Raw genomic sequence first — 14,066 nt, 5'->3', positions numbered from 1 at the left:
CAGGGATGAGCTAGGCTGGTTTTGGGATGCAGTGGATGGAGGAGAGATTTTGAAGCTTGTGAAATCCACATTGATACCATTGGGCTGCAGGGTTCCCAAGCGGAATATGAGTTGCTGTTCCTGCAGCCTTCGAGTGGCATCATTGTGGCATTGCAGGAGGCCCAGGGTGGACATTTCGTCTGAGGAATGGGAGGGGAAGTTAAAATGGTTTGCGACTGGGAGGTGCAGCTGTTTATTGCGAACTGAGTGTAGGTGTTCTGCAAAGCGGTCCCCGAGCCTCTGCTTGGTTTCCCCGATTGTAGAGGAGACCACAACCGGTACAGCGGGTGCAGTATACCACATTAGCAGATGTGCAAGTGAACCTCTGGTTGATGTGGAAAGTTTTCTCCGGACCTGGGATGTGGGTGAGGGAGGAGGTGTGGGGGCAGGTGTAGCACTTCCTGCAATTGTAGGGAAAAGTGCCGGGTGTGGTGGGGCTGGAGGGGAGTGTACTTGATGCCAAAAAGCATTTAAAACCTTTTTTGTTGAATGTGAAATCTTCCAGTCAGTGGTGGAGAGCAAGTGTCTGCAGCTGACTGCGATTTTACAGCCCATTTACACTGGAGCCTCTGCACTTTCCAGTTATGGCTCCAGCTTGAATTCAGTAACTTGAGTTGAGAGACTTTGTAATGAAAGATAATCCTTCAATGTGAATGACTAAAGACGTGTCACTTAATGTCTGCCTGTCTGCTGATTTTCTAACCTTCTCATCATGATCTCTATCTGAAACAGAATAGTCCTATCCCTTGTTATTGCTAGTCCCCTTCCCCATTAGCCCCCAGCTCAGCAGCCCACACCACCCTGCACACCCACATAGCTGGTGAAACTGTATTTCTGGACATAAGCCAGGATAGCTTCCAGGGATTCTGTAAGGCAAGTCAGGAGAGGGTGTTGAGGGTGACCATTGTCAGAAACAATAGGCCTCCTTGGAAATGATCATTTCATCCCACTGTTATAGGGAGTCCTGCAGCAATCTGGACAAGGTAAAACCAGCAGTCAGAAATTCAAACATACTGGGTAAGTGCAGCATTTTGGCATTCATGAGAATTTCTGTTGAGTCCTGAGGCACGTCACCAACTTGTTTGGCCTGAATCTGATAGAAGGAGTGGCAGTATGTTTCTTTATATTTAGCAAATGAAAACATTTTCATATCACTTGTTCAAAGTGCACTATTTGATAAGGGCAGGTATGTTATGCAGTTTACGTGTGAGCTTTAAAGATGGAAGTATTGAAATTCAAATGTTTTAGTAAAGCATGAAGCCAATGACACCTCAGAAAGCAGAGGTCAAAATTTGAAAAATGGATGCGTTGGTTTTATGTTCGGTTTTAGATTACTCAATAAATCCTGCTGTAAAGGAGCGTAAGATTCTCTGACCCTATCTGAGCAACCATGGTGATATACGACAGGATAACATCACAGGCCAAAATTTGACCTTTTTTATAGAATAAAATAGAACAGAACCCCTACAGTGTGGAAACAGGCCCTTTGGTCCCAGAGCATCCCAGCCAGACCCACCTAATCCAGACATCCCTGAACACTACAGGCAATCTAGCATGGCCAATTCACCTGCCTGCACATCTTTGGAAAGTGGGAGGAAACCGGAGCAATTGGAGGAAACCTACAAACACACAGGGAGAATGTGCAAAATCCACACAGTCACCCATGGGTTGAATCGAACCCGGGTCCCTGGTGCAATGAGACAGCAGTGCTAACCACTGAGCCACCATGCCGCCCCGAGATACTGTCATTCAATGAGGAAATCCACCTTGGCTCTATCATTTTATAAGGTTTATCAAGAATCAATAAATCTCCAAATCAAACATATTAATTGAGCTAACATTGCCTTTTGGAGGAGAGAATTCTATACTTGTACCATCCCTTGTCTGCAGAAGTGATTTCCAAACTACCGTACTGAATAGAGACAAAAATACTGCAGATGCTGAAATGCAAGGTAGACAAACAGGAGGCTGGAAGAACACAACAAGCCAGACAATGTTTCAGGTATTACTCTTCTTCAGGACTGTCTACTCTGATTTGAAGACTTCCCTTACCAACGGAAACACTGTTTGTAGCTAACCATGATGCTTTTTGTAATTGTGAAAATCTCATTCAAATCAGCCCTCATTCTGCTTTTTCATATTAGGCAGTACAGCCAGGATTTCAAAAGGAGCAGGGTCAGGATTTGTGCCCGCACACATTAAATATCCATTCTGTAGATCCTGAAGTCTCTGGAATGGTTCGAATTTTCAAAGCGTTGAAAGGGAGCAAGGAAAGGCATTGACAGCAATAAATGGGCCAATGTAGGGCAGAACTGAATTTTTAAGGACTTTTTGGATCATTCTGATCAGTCTCTTCCACATCAGTGTACAGCTGTCCAGCTCACCATGGGACCCAAATAACTTCATGAACAAGCAGACGTTTTGGGTTGGGACCCTTCTTCAGAAGGTCCTGACCCAAAACATCAGCTTTCCTGCTCCTCTGATGCTGCCTGGCCTGCTGTGTTATCTCAGACTCCAACATCTGCAGTTCTTTCTATCTCTAAATTTATGAACAGTAATTTTTGAAATAGGTCTTTTATGGCCAACAGCGCAGAACTTACCTTGCTTTGTAAGGACATTGTCCATTAAAAATGATCTGAACTTCCAGTAGCCTGCCACTTCAATACACGACCGTGCTCCCATGCCAAAATTTCTGTTTTGGACCTGTGGTACAAATGAGCTCCAATGAGCGTCAATGCCAATTGGATGGACAATACCTTATCATTCGCTTGGGTGCCTTTTAGCCTTCAAAACTCAACAGTGAATTTAACAACTTTTACAGCATGAAATCCTCCTTCCATGTCTATTACCCAATCCAAACCCTGGTCCTGTCGTGGAATGGGTTGCTTCCAATGCAGCCAACCCTTTTCAAGTACTCATACCCATTATCACCTATCTAGCTTCTTCTCTTGCTTGGATTACCAACAACAATACTTGTCTGCCTACCCCTTTCTTTTTTCTCTCTCTGGGATCTGTCTCCATCTAAATGCTCCTTCCTTTGCCCCTGTCAGTCCCTGCCATCAACATTTTTCCTAGCCACTATCCATTCTGAACAAGAGTCACTGGAGTTGAAACATTAACTCCGTTTCTGCTTCACAGATGCTGCCAGACTAGCTGAATTCCTCCAGCAATTTGTTTTTGTTTTGTTTGTTTCAGATCTTCAGCATCCTAAGTTCTTTGTTTTGATTTTGTAAGGCTGTTGTTTGCATCATCCCAATTCAAAGGAGCTGCCAGTCCAATTGACCAGACAACTCTCTGATGAAGGGTCTAGGCCCGAAACATCAGCTTTTTTTGCTCCTGAGATGCAGCTTGGCCTGCTGTGTTCATCCAGCTCCACACTTTGTTATCTTGGATTCTCCAGCATCTGCAGTTCCCATTATCTCTGATACAACTGTAGCTGCTGTCTGCCTTTGCTGCTTTTGCCTTGAGGCACTGAGCTAACCCCTGGCCAATTAGCCAATTCAATCCAAAGCGTATGCTTTGGGAAATTGCTATTTGTTCATAGAATAAGGGTGCTGTGGCCAGGCCTGCATTTATTTCCATTGACAAGGTGATGGTGATCTGCCTTCTTGAACTGTGCAATCCTTAGGGGACGCAGGGTTGCGAGGAAGGGTGGTTCAGGATTTTGACCCAACAACAATAAAAGAACAGTGATATTTTTCCCTTGTCAGCATGATGAGAAACTTGGAGGTATGTAAGAATACACCTGAACAAGGTTATTTTAAAAAAAAATTCTGAGGACTTCTTGCAGTAATATCCTGGGACTGAGATGATTACCAAAAACAGACTGAGGAGGACGTTTTTTTTGAGGGTTGAGTGGTTGTAACTCCTTGCCATGGAGAGCAGTGGAGGCAGAATCCTTGTGTATATTTAATGCTTTGATAATTAGATTGATAGACAGATAATCAGTAAGAAAATCAAGGGTAACCGGGAAAATGCGGAAAAGTGGATGTGAGGAACAATGCCAGATCAATCATGATCTTATTGAATCGCAGTGCAGGCTTCGGGGCAAACAGCTTACTCTTGTTCCTATTTTATATGATCTTACCATAATCATTTTCCTTTGTGCTGCATATTGCTCCTGTCAGAGGAGAGTTTTCCACTTAATTCTAGTTAACTCCAGTTTGCGAGGGTCCCTTGATGCTATAAGTATTTGCATGCTGCCCTGATGTCAAGGGCAATCACTCTCCCTTCTGATTGTTGCTAGGTTTCCAACATTTTGATGAATCTATGCTGAATTCCTCTCAATGCCAAAATCTTGGATACAGTGCTTAGAAGCGTACATAGTATTCTTGGTATGCTTGAAGCAAGGCTTTGTAGAAATGTTTCAAGACTAGACAAGCTATACACACTTTATTTTCTTGACCTCTAGTTATAACTGCTAGTATGCCATTAATGTGTGATTTTCATCATGTACTTGACTCTTCATTAGCGATTTGAATCTGTTTGGACCTCCACTTGCTAGTTTTTCACAATTTTAAATTCGGCTTAAGTATGTCTCTTTGGTCCAAAATTGATAGCTTCAAGCACACGTATATGCTTTGAAACCCGACAACTCGAGATTCACCCACTCACTTCTTAGATCATTGCCTCTTTACTCTCCTGTTTAGACCTCCTAAGTACTACTACCACATAGCAGGTCAGAGAGGCTGGTGTTGTCTTACGTTGAGCACTTGTTATTAGAACAATACCCTCAGGCCTCTTAATTCTGGCATTGTGTCACTGCTATGCAGCTTTTGTGCCTAGTTTTGCGTATTGTCCAATTTCTGAGTCTATTCATGCTGATGACTCATTCTCTCTGGGAGGCACTGAATCTTTGATATTGAGTCTGGAGTTATGTGTTGATTGCTTTGTTACATCTTCTTCCTCAAGTTTGCTAGCTTTTCTTTGGTGAATTTCTGTACACGAAAAGTGTTCTTGGAACTTCAGCATGAAAGCATTAGCCTCCAACATGAAGATTATAAAATATATTTTTTTGTAAAATCAAATCTAAATATTATGTGCTTCCTCTGAGCCATCTCCTGCTCTCCTACTTGGCATGGGCTGAAGACAGTGGTCGGCATTGATCTGCAGAAACAGATTTTATGAAATTATACTGCTTAAGCCCTGTATTATATTATTTCCCATCTGATACAAATATAACTGAATGGTTTCTGACAGTATTTGGACTTTTGCTTTATCTTTTGAGGTATGAATGCCACTTGTACTAGTCTGCACGTTGATTTGGTTCCAGGGTTATATTGACAGTGATTTTTTTTCATGTTGCTGCAGAGAAGGATATTGAACTGTTCCATCAGCCTTGATCATCTGCTGCACATTTTCAGGAATTTTGTAGGAACTGCATATGTGCTTTGTGTTCTGCAGGTAGAAGCTTCATGGCAGATTCCCTCAGAGTGTTCTTTTAGCTGCAGGGTATTTGATGATAATTCCTTAACTTTTACTTTAACTGAAGCAATATTGGAGGTCCTCCTGTCAAATTTGGTTTGTGCAGAAGTAATGTTAAACATTTTAACTAAAAATCCTTTGCTTCTGATCCTACTTTGCAGGGACTTCTGCGTAACATTATTGTAACATTTATATTGCATTGCCATTTCTCTTATCGAAATCAAGGCCAGAACTGTCAACATTTTTCAAATCTTGAAAGTGCCTTTTTCTCAATTGTAAGCCAAAGTAATAAATGTGCTGAGAAGTAGCAAGCTGTGTTTGTCTCTTGGTCCAAAAGGGTTAGCTTATGTTGATTAATGTAACATTCTCTCCTTTTATTTACCCTCTTTTGCTTAATGGTATTGATTTTCCTTTGTGTTGTTCCGAACATATCCAGCCTAGCAATAAACTAGGCAGCAGTCTTCCTTGCAACTCTAACAGTACTGACTTCTGAATGCAGTGGGGTAGATGGAGGATCTTAAAAAAGTGATCAATTTTGGAACAACTTGGAGCAACTGTATGAGCAACTAGTGTAAGCTCCAAGGGTGTGTGGTCACCTAAGACTTCCCTAAACTAAGTCATGTTCAAATGCTTTAACTTAGCCTTCACTGTGGAACTGAGTAGATCACAGTATGCTCAACTTTACCATGTTGTTGGGCAGTTGTTGTAGGACCTAATAATATTACGGTAAAATAAACATTTTCAGTCATCTAACCTGACTTTTTTCTTCATATTTTTCTACACTGCCTTGCTGGCTGAACACAGTGACAAACATTCTAACATCTTTCGATCTCTAAAAGTTTGCTTTCACCAATACTGTCCAAACATCAAAGTGTTTTTTTCTTCTAGAACATGATGTGTTATGAGTGTTGAATAAAAATGTGATTTACTTTTAATATTTTTCACATCTGATTTACTTTTAATATTTTTCACATCTTTAGATCCTGACCCGAGTCACTTTGAGGCTCCACGTGCAAAGGCAGAATATGGAAACCATACGTACCAGTTAATTCAGAGGAAGCTGAATTGGTATGAGGCACTGCAACAATGTCAAATGTCTGGATATCAACTTGTCAGTGTCTATAATGAATCTCAGCACTTGTTTCTGAAGAGCTTGGTGAAGTCGGATGGTTTTCCTCTTTGGATTGGCTTGTTCAGTCAAGATGTAAGTCTTCTAAAAAGACACCTTATAGAACATAACTATATCACATTAATACAGTACTCACAAATGAAAACAGTTGCTGCTTAAAATTCAATACAGCTGTAGGGGTTGTTTTAGTGATCAGAAATAATGGGAACTGCAGATGCTGGAGAATCCAAGATAACAAAGTGTGAAGCTGAATGAACACAGCAGGCCAAGCAGCATCATAGGAGCACAAAAGCTGACATTTCGGGCCTATTGTTTTAGTGTCTTATTTTAAAACTTTTGATTATTTTATTTACTTAAATGATAACCCAGTAGTTAGCCACATCTGAACTTTGAACTGGAAAGTAAAAAGGCTATGCAAAAAGTCTGAGGTGAATCAGAATCTATTGTTTTTCTATGTCAAAAGTCTGTAAACTGCGATATGTTGCTTTAGCATAACACATGGAGAAATCTAGGCACATTTTAAATGTGTAACAGCAGTTTAGAGATTCTGGAGCATCATGAACAGGAATCATTGTTTTTCAGACTAAAATACTGAAGTCTGAAATTTGGTGCAAATGAGATCTCTCAGGTAGATACTTCTCATGTTGTAATTAATAATAAAACTTAGAATTTGACTTTAAAACTTTAAAATTACAGAAGGAACTGTTAACATGCCTAGTTAACAGAAGCTGCCTGGCAAGTTGACTGGCAAGCAGTTAAAATTAATTGTGTAAATAAGTGTTAATTACAGTAAGGAAGCTGATTTAGCAGTTGTAACTTGGGTGAGAGTCATAAAGTAAGTGGCCGATGTTTGCTACTGTGTTGTGTGATCAGAGAACAGTGCTTTGTAGCCATTGTGTTAACATTAGGAATTTGGTGAGAAAGGAAAGGAGTTGTTGCATTTCTATTGTTTAGTTTTAACCTTTTACTGGAGGTTAAAACTAAAGTGTTCCTGTTTCACCTCCAAACTAAGAGACTAAAACTTGCTATTACATTAGTTAATCAGCTACTAATTTAGTAATCAATGAAATAATTAAGGAGATACATGTAGCAGCACTAGTAGTATGGTATGAATGTGATACAAGGAAGTTTTTGGAAAGTACCATCAATTGCAATCGTAGTTGCATCACTATTGTGTTATAAACTGTAGCCTCCATTTAAATCCAAAAATCCACCCCAATCCCATGCATTGTGTTGTACATCTGAAGAATCTTGGAGGTTCATTCACTGATCACATGTCTAGCCCAAAGTATACCATAGCACTTTGGAATTCACTAATTCTCATCAGTTTTCCGGTTTTCTGTGGTATAAAACTCCAGAGATCCATCCATTAGCTTTCGGCCAGGCAAGCAACAAAATCTCTTCAAAAACTCAACAGTAGATTGCTCAGCTCAAACTTAGGTTGGAAAATGCAATGAAGCCTTCCTGATTGTTTGAGCTGAGGGTTACTTCAGCATTCTTACCTCTTGTCCAAGCCAGGCAAATCATCCAGCTTCTTTCTTTGTCATGAATTAAGCATCCACATCGACGTTTGCCAGAAGTCTGAGGACATCATAGCTTTTTCTTCCTGTAGCTACAAGCTAGGCAAATCATCCAACCAAATTGTCTTCAAATTCCAAACCGAGGTTGAGTTTTCACCTGAAAGCCATTCAAGTGAACAATATGGAACCTTCTCCACTTAAGATGGGACCTGTCAAAAATTGATTTCCGTTGCTTTTCCCACCTCCGAGCTGGAGTCTACACCAAAACCACAGCTCCCTTCGATGTGAAAACCAAACTCAGGAGAGCAAAAGAACCTTCTAACTCAAAGCCTAACTATATGATATGACATAGTTTGGAATGTCCTTAAACAAATGAAAATTACTTTATTCTCAACAAAATGGTGATTCTGCAATTTGTGTGTAATATATTGCTAATGGATTTACAACCCTTTCTCCTGACCTTGTGGCTACTTTTCAAACCTTTAAATAGATCATTTATTATTCAACTGCTTTCATATCAACTTGCATTAGAATTATTTTTACCATTTTTCAAATGGATACTTCAATTTTTCTACAGTTTAAAAACTTTAATTCCTAAAGCTGTATGTTATTTTCTGAAACATGAATTTCATATTCACAACACATTGGTCAGTGCTAAGCAAGATTTAATTGGAGCCTGTAATTAAATTGTGGGGAAGTTAAATCATCATCTTAAATTGAACAAACCAAATTAACAAAGATAAACTTGAAGATGAGATTACAGATAGGTTGTAGAAAGCAACATGCACCAGCCCCAAATCAGAATCCCAAGCATAATCAAAGCCAACTATGTTGGAATGAAATGAGTGCTGGTTAGAGTGCATTAGATGGATAGACAAAAACAAGTATGGCAGTGATTGGTAGAAAATATTTTAAAGAAATAATTCAGTATTCAAAAAAATAAAATGTCATTTTTTAAAAATAGCTTCTTAGACAAATCCATTCATTAACCTAGTCAAGGTAGTTGAGATTAACATTGTATTTACAATGCTAATAATGTTGCAAAGAAGTGTAGTGACTCAGAGAACTGTATGAATTTTAGAAGCCAGCATAGTATGACTAAAGAATTGATTTTAGAAAGAAGACAAAGTTGAGAGTAAACCAGCTACAAATAAAACAGATTGTAACAGCTTTTACAAGTATGTAAATGCAGGATATAGCCAAAATAATTATGGATTACTTAGAGACAGAGACAAGATAAATTTATCATGGGTAATGAGGAAATAGCAGGAAATTGTGCATATGTTTGCAGTAGAAAACACACTATGTATCAGAAGTAGAGGGTAACTAAGATGCCAATGAGAATGCAGAACTTGAGGTGAAGCATAGAGACTTGAGGGTTTAAAAGCTGACAAATCCCTTGGGATCTCAATGCCCAGATCCAAGGAAGCTAAAAGACTACTGTGGAGATGGTGGATGCACAAGATGTAATTTTCAAAAAACCCTAGATTCTAGTACTGTCCCAGAAGGTGGTTTGTGTTAACACTAATATTCAAGAAAGGAGGGAGAGAGAAAACAGGGAACTATGCACCAATTTGTCCAAGTCATCGAAAGCTATTGCAATCTGTTACAAAGGAAATCTTAACAATAAATTTGGAAAATCAGACAACGTCAGCATTATTTAATGAAAAGGAAATAGTTTTTGACCAATTACTTTTGGAATGGTGACATACCAAAGATAATATTCGCAAGGATATAAATTTGATGGGACAGGAGGTGGAGAACCAGGATGAATGGGTTACTTCCAAGCTGGCAAACCGTGGATCAGTATTGGGCCCTCAACCATCAGCTATATTAATGACCTAGAAGAAAAACCATAATCTGTAAGGGTACTGACCCCAGGGATGAGAGGTTTGGCTTGCAATGAAGTGTTAAAATAAATGGGGCCTTTGTTCACTCAAGTTTAGAAGAACGAAAAGTGACTTAATTAAAACATGCAAAATTCTGATTTGGTTTGTCAGGATAGACAAAGGTTGGCCCTCTGGCTGGGCAGTCTAAACGTTGGAGGTACAACCTTGCATTCAAGGGAATGATCATTTAGAAATGATGGTAATATATTTCTGCATTCAGATGGCAGTGGAAACTCCACTGTTGAATATATTTAAGTCTAGGATCAGTAAAGTTATGATCTCCTGTAGACAGAGGAATGGGAAACGGGCAGGCAAGTGAAATTCAGGTAGAATCTTCACCTCGCAATTATTGAATGAAGGAGCAGGCTCAAGAGGCAGAATGTTTGCTCCCGCTCCTATGTTTTCTGTTCCCAGATAAAAACAAGCTGTTTACACCAGTGTTCATGCTCCAGCAAAGCCTCCATTCACCCTATTTCATCCAGCTTTCAGAGCACTGAAGAAATACATCCCCATTTTTCACTATCCTTCCTTCCTTAAGCAGAGGGGTTACATTAGTAACCTTTGAATATCCATGACATTGTTCCAGAATCGATAGAATTAGGAGATGGCCAGCAATGCATCTATTAACTTTATCACCATCTAGTTCAACACTGTTGAATATGAATTGCTTGGCCACAGATATATGTCAATTTTCAGACCCATTCATTTCTCCAATGATACTGCTTGCTAATATTGACTTTTGGTTTTATCAGTTGTGATTGTATGTTGAAGTCTCCTAGTTTAGGGTTGCCATACTGAAAGTTACTCTGTTTTTGAGTAACTGTTGTATTTCCAGTGACCATAATACTTTGACTGATTTCATTTAAAACGTTTATTTTATGCTTTATCGTGCTGTGTGGATTTTTTACATCTTCCTCTATCCAAAGATAAGAACTTGGTTTAAAATTAAGTATGTAAGAGGAGATCTTAACTAGCTCATTGCAACCGTTCTGTTGTTACATTTTGCTTTTCTTATACTAGGAAGGATCAACTTTTGAGTGGTCAGATGGATGCAATTCGGAATACAAACCTTGGGAATATCAAAATCTTAATGCAGATGGGAGCTGTGTATTTATGGATACTAAAGGATTCTGGAACCGTGCAGATTGTAATAGTGATGTTGAAGGAGCTATTTGTTATGCCTCCCAGAGTAAAAGTACGTATCAAAGTTGGAGAAAATACTTTAATCTCTCAGAATTGTGAAAGTCAACTGCTTATGTAACCTCCAAGTCTTATTTAGAATAATTTAATATAAATACTGTTATTTTATAGATATCAGAGAAGGCCTGGAGTTCCTGAGAAAACTCATATTTTCGTTTGCAAGTCAACTAATAACTTATCATAAGCAATAGATCAATGAACTTAAGTTTATTAATAATATTTTGCTTCTATAGATTGTTATATTTTCACTAGAAAATGGAGGGATGAATATTCAGTTCATTGATTCTTGTTAGATTAGATTCCCTACAGTATGGAAACAGGCCCTTCGGCCCAACACGTTCACACCGCCCCTTGAAGCATCCCACCCAGACCCATCCCCCTATAACCCACACACCCCTGAACTATACGGGCAATTTAGCATGGCCGATCCACCTAGTCTGCACATCTTTGGAATGTGGGAGGAAACTGGAGCACCCGGAGGAAACCCACGCAGACACGGGGAGAATGTGCAAACTCCACACAGACAGTCACCCGAGGCTGGAATCGAACCCGTGTCCCTGGCGCTGTGAGGCTGCAGTGTTAACTACTGAGCCACTGCTGCCCAGAATAACACAGAATCATAGAATTTTACAGTACAGCATGAGAACATTTCAAGCATCATGTCTGTGCCTGCTCCTGAAAGAGCTACCCAGCTAGTCCTATTCTCCAGCCCTATCGCTACAGCCCTCTAAGTTCATCACTTCGAAATATATATCCAGCTTTCTCTCCTACAAAATCCACCTCACCACTCTCCCAGGCAGCGATTGTTTGGTAGATCCTAACAACTGTGTAAAATCTTTTCGCCTCACTCCTAGCTGTCTTGCTGACAGTCTTTGAAATTTTGACCCCGAGTTACTGATATAGCAACTAGTGGAAGTGAAATACCCTTCTTTACCCTGTCAAAATTATTCATAATTTTGAACACCTCAATAAGGTCACCTCTTAATCTTCTCAACTCCAAGGGGAATTTCTCTAATCTTTCCTTCTGTATAGAATCTCTCATTTCTGGTATCATTCTGGTAGATAGATGAGCACTGTTGCCAGGGCTTTAACATCATTCCTTCAATAAGGTGCCTAGAACTGAACACAATACTCAATGTGATGTGACCAGTAATTGATAGAGGTGCAGCATAACTTTTGCTTTTATGCTCTATGCCTCTGTTAACAAGCAAACCACCTTAACAGCTGTTTTAACTTGCCTAACCACCTTCAGAGAATCATGCAGAGCCTCAAGGTACCTCTACTTCTGTATGTCTCAAAGTTGAACTATTGAGCCTGCATTGTCTCTGTGTTTCTTCTACCAAAATGCATTACTTCTCATTTCTCTGCATTGAAGTTCACCTGCCTGGTGCCTGCCTATTTGGTCAACTTGTGAGTGTTTGTCTGAAGTCACTCAGCATCATCCTCACAATTCACTACTCTCCCATCACTGACTAACTAATTGCAAAATGCAATATCTTGGGATCACTGCATTTCCCATGACAGAATGCTACGCTTCCAGTTAAGAGACTGTATTTTCGTACGTAACATGTTCTTGCAAACAGCTGTTGCTAAGTGTCCTGGACTCAGATGTTTGAAATGCCAGTTATTATGGAAGTCTCCTTACTAATCTCCTATAATCTTTATTTTTTTATTTATATAATGTAGCATTTTAAGTCAGGGCAGGAAAAATTTAGAATGACTAATTATTCAAATTGGCATGGCTGAGTGGATTTCCCTTGGATTTCTGACTATTGCACAATAGACAATGAAATAAAAAATGTGACGCTGCCCGACTCAATCTAAAAACATGCACAGAACTTGAGGTTTAATTAGTCTGGTCAAAATGTGCCACCACTTCCATCAATTTTTAGTCTCCAAGCAAAAGAGGCTCCTCAGTGTGGAGCTGTTATGTTCTTTTTTTCAGGCTGGGAAAAACCTGTACTTGTTGAATACCATAAAGCAAATACAACCACATGAGGCTGATACTGAACACGATTGGTATGCCACTGATACAAACTTTCTTACAGGGAAATTCTGTCAGACTGTGTAATATATTAATCTCAATGGAGAGAACCAAAAGCATGCATAGTCAAGTTTGCTCTAATCAAAAATATCTTCAGATAAAGAATCAATATAACTAAATTTTCCTTTTTTGCAGAAACATCACCTAGTCAGCCGGAAAAGAGATCAGACTTCTGCCCTCAGAAAAATGGGAAGCCATCATGGGTCACATTCAGAGGACACTGCTATGCATTTGACATGGGCTTGTATAACTGGTCTGTATTTACTATGGAAGAAACCAAAACAATCTGTTCTAAACTGGGTATGTTCTTCCTTCTATGGTTTAATTTACCATGCAGTAATTTGTAATACTAAGAAAATGTCCAGCATTTATGATGTGGCAGTTTTCAAATATTGTGTACCAGATTAAATGTCAAAGAGGATGCTTTGCGCTATTTCCTGTCTGATTTGGAATGCAACTTTATAGTAGTTTATGGAGATCTATTCTTTAATAATTTCAATTCGTGCCCACCTACACCCACACCCCCCGTCCACCAATTCTTTTGTAAAGCCTAACATTTTAGAATTCTGTTATGTACCTTTTTATAGTCAACTCAGTGACACATTTTAATGATCAGGAGCCCAGCATCCATTAGGTAATGGCTGTTCTGCACCATAGTTTACTCCTTTTGTGTTTGCAAGACTTGTGGAGAATAATATTCAATCCATTTTTCTCTTAAACTTTTTTGCAATCTGGCATCTACAGGCTTTTATAAGGGGAAGAATTTTAGATTCAGTTCATCTTCTTGCGGAAGATTTCTTTCTGATTCTTGCTTTTGCGCA

General features: G+C 39.4%; 1 protein-coding gene across 3 annotated transcripts in view; it reads left to right on the top strand.

Annotated features, from left to right (window-relative positions):
- The window catches only part of ly75 (lymphocyte antigen 75), a 141,921-nt gene that overhangs the window by 116,161 nt on the left and 11,694 nt on the right, over positions 1-14,066 (top strand). For all 3 annotated transcript variants that reach the window (XM_059647306.1, XM_048533646.2, XM_059647307.1), the window contains 3 exons: positions 6,444-6,667; positions 11,022-11,196; positions 13,381-13,545. In XM_059647306.1, coding sequence (XP_059503289.1) covers positions 6,444-6,667; positions 11,022-11,196; positions 13,381-13,545 — 564 coding nt within the window. The remainder of the gene's footprint in view (positions 1-6,443; positions 6,668-11,021; positions 11,197-13,380; positions 13,546-14,066) is intronic.

This window comes from Stegostoma tigrinum, chromosome 7, assembly GCF_030684315.1.
Source record: "Stegostoma tigrinum isolate sSteTig4 chromosome 7, sSteTig4.hap1, whole genome shotgun sequence".
NCBI classification, from domain to species: domain Eukaryota; kingdom Metazoa; phylum Chordata; class Chondrichthyes; order Orectolobiformes; family Stegostomatidae; genus Stegostoma; species Stegostoma tigrinum.
The sequence above is the reverse complement of the archived record's forward strand: the minus strand, read 5'-3'. Positions and strand labels throughout refer to the sequence as shown.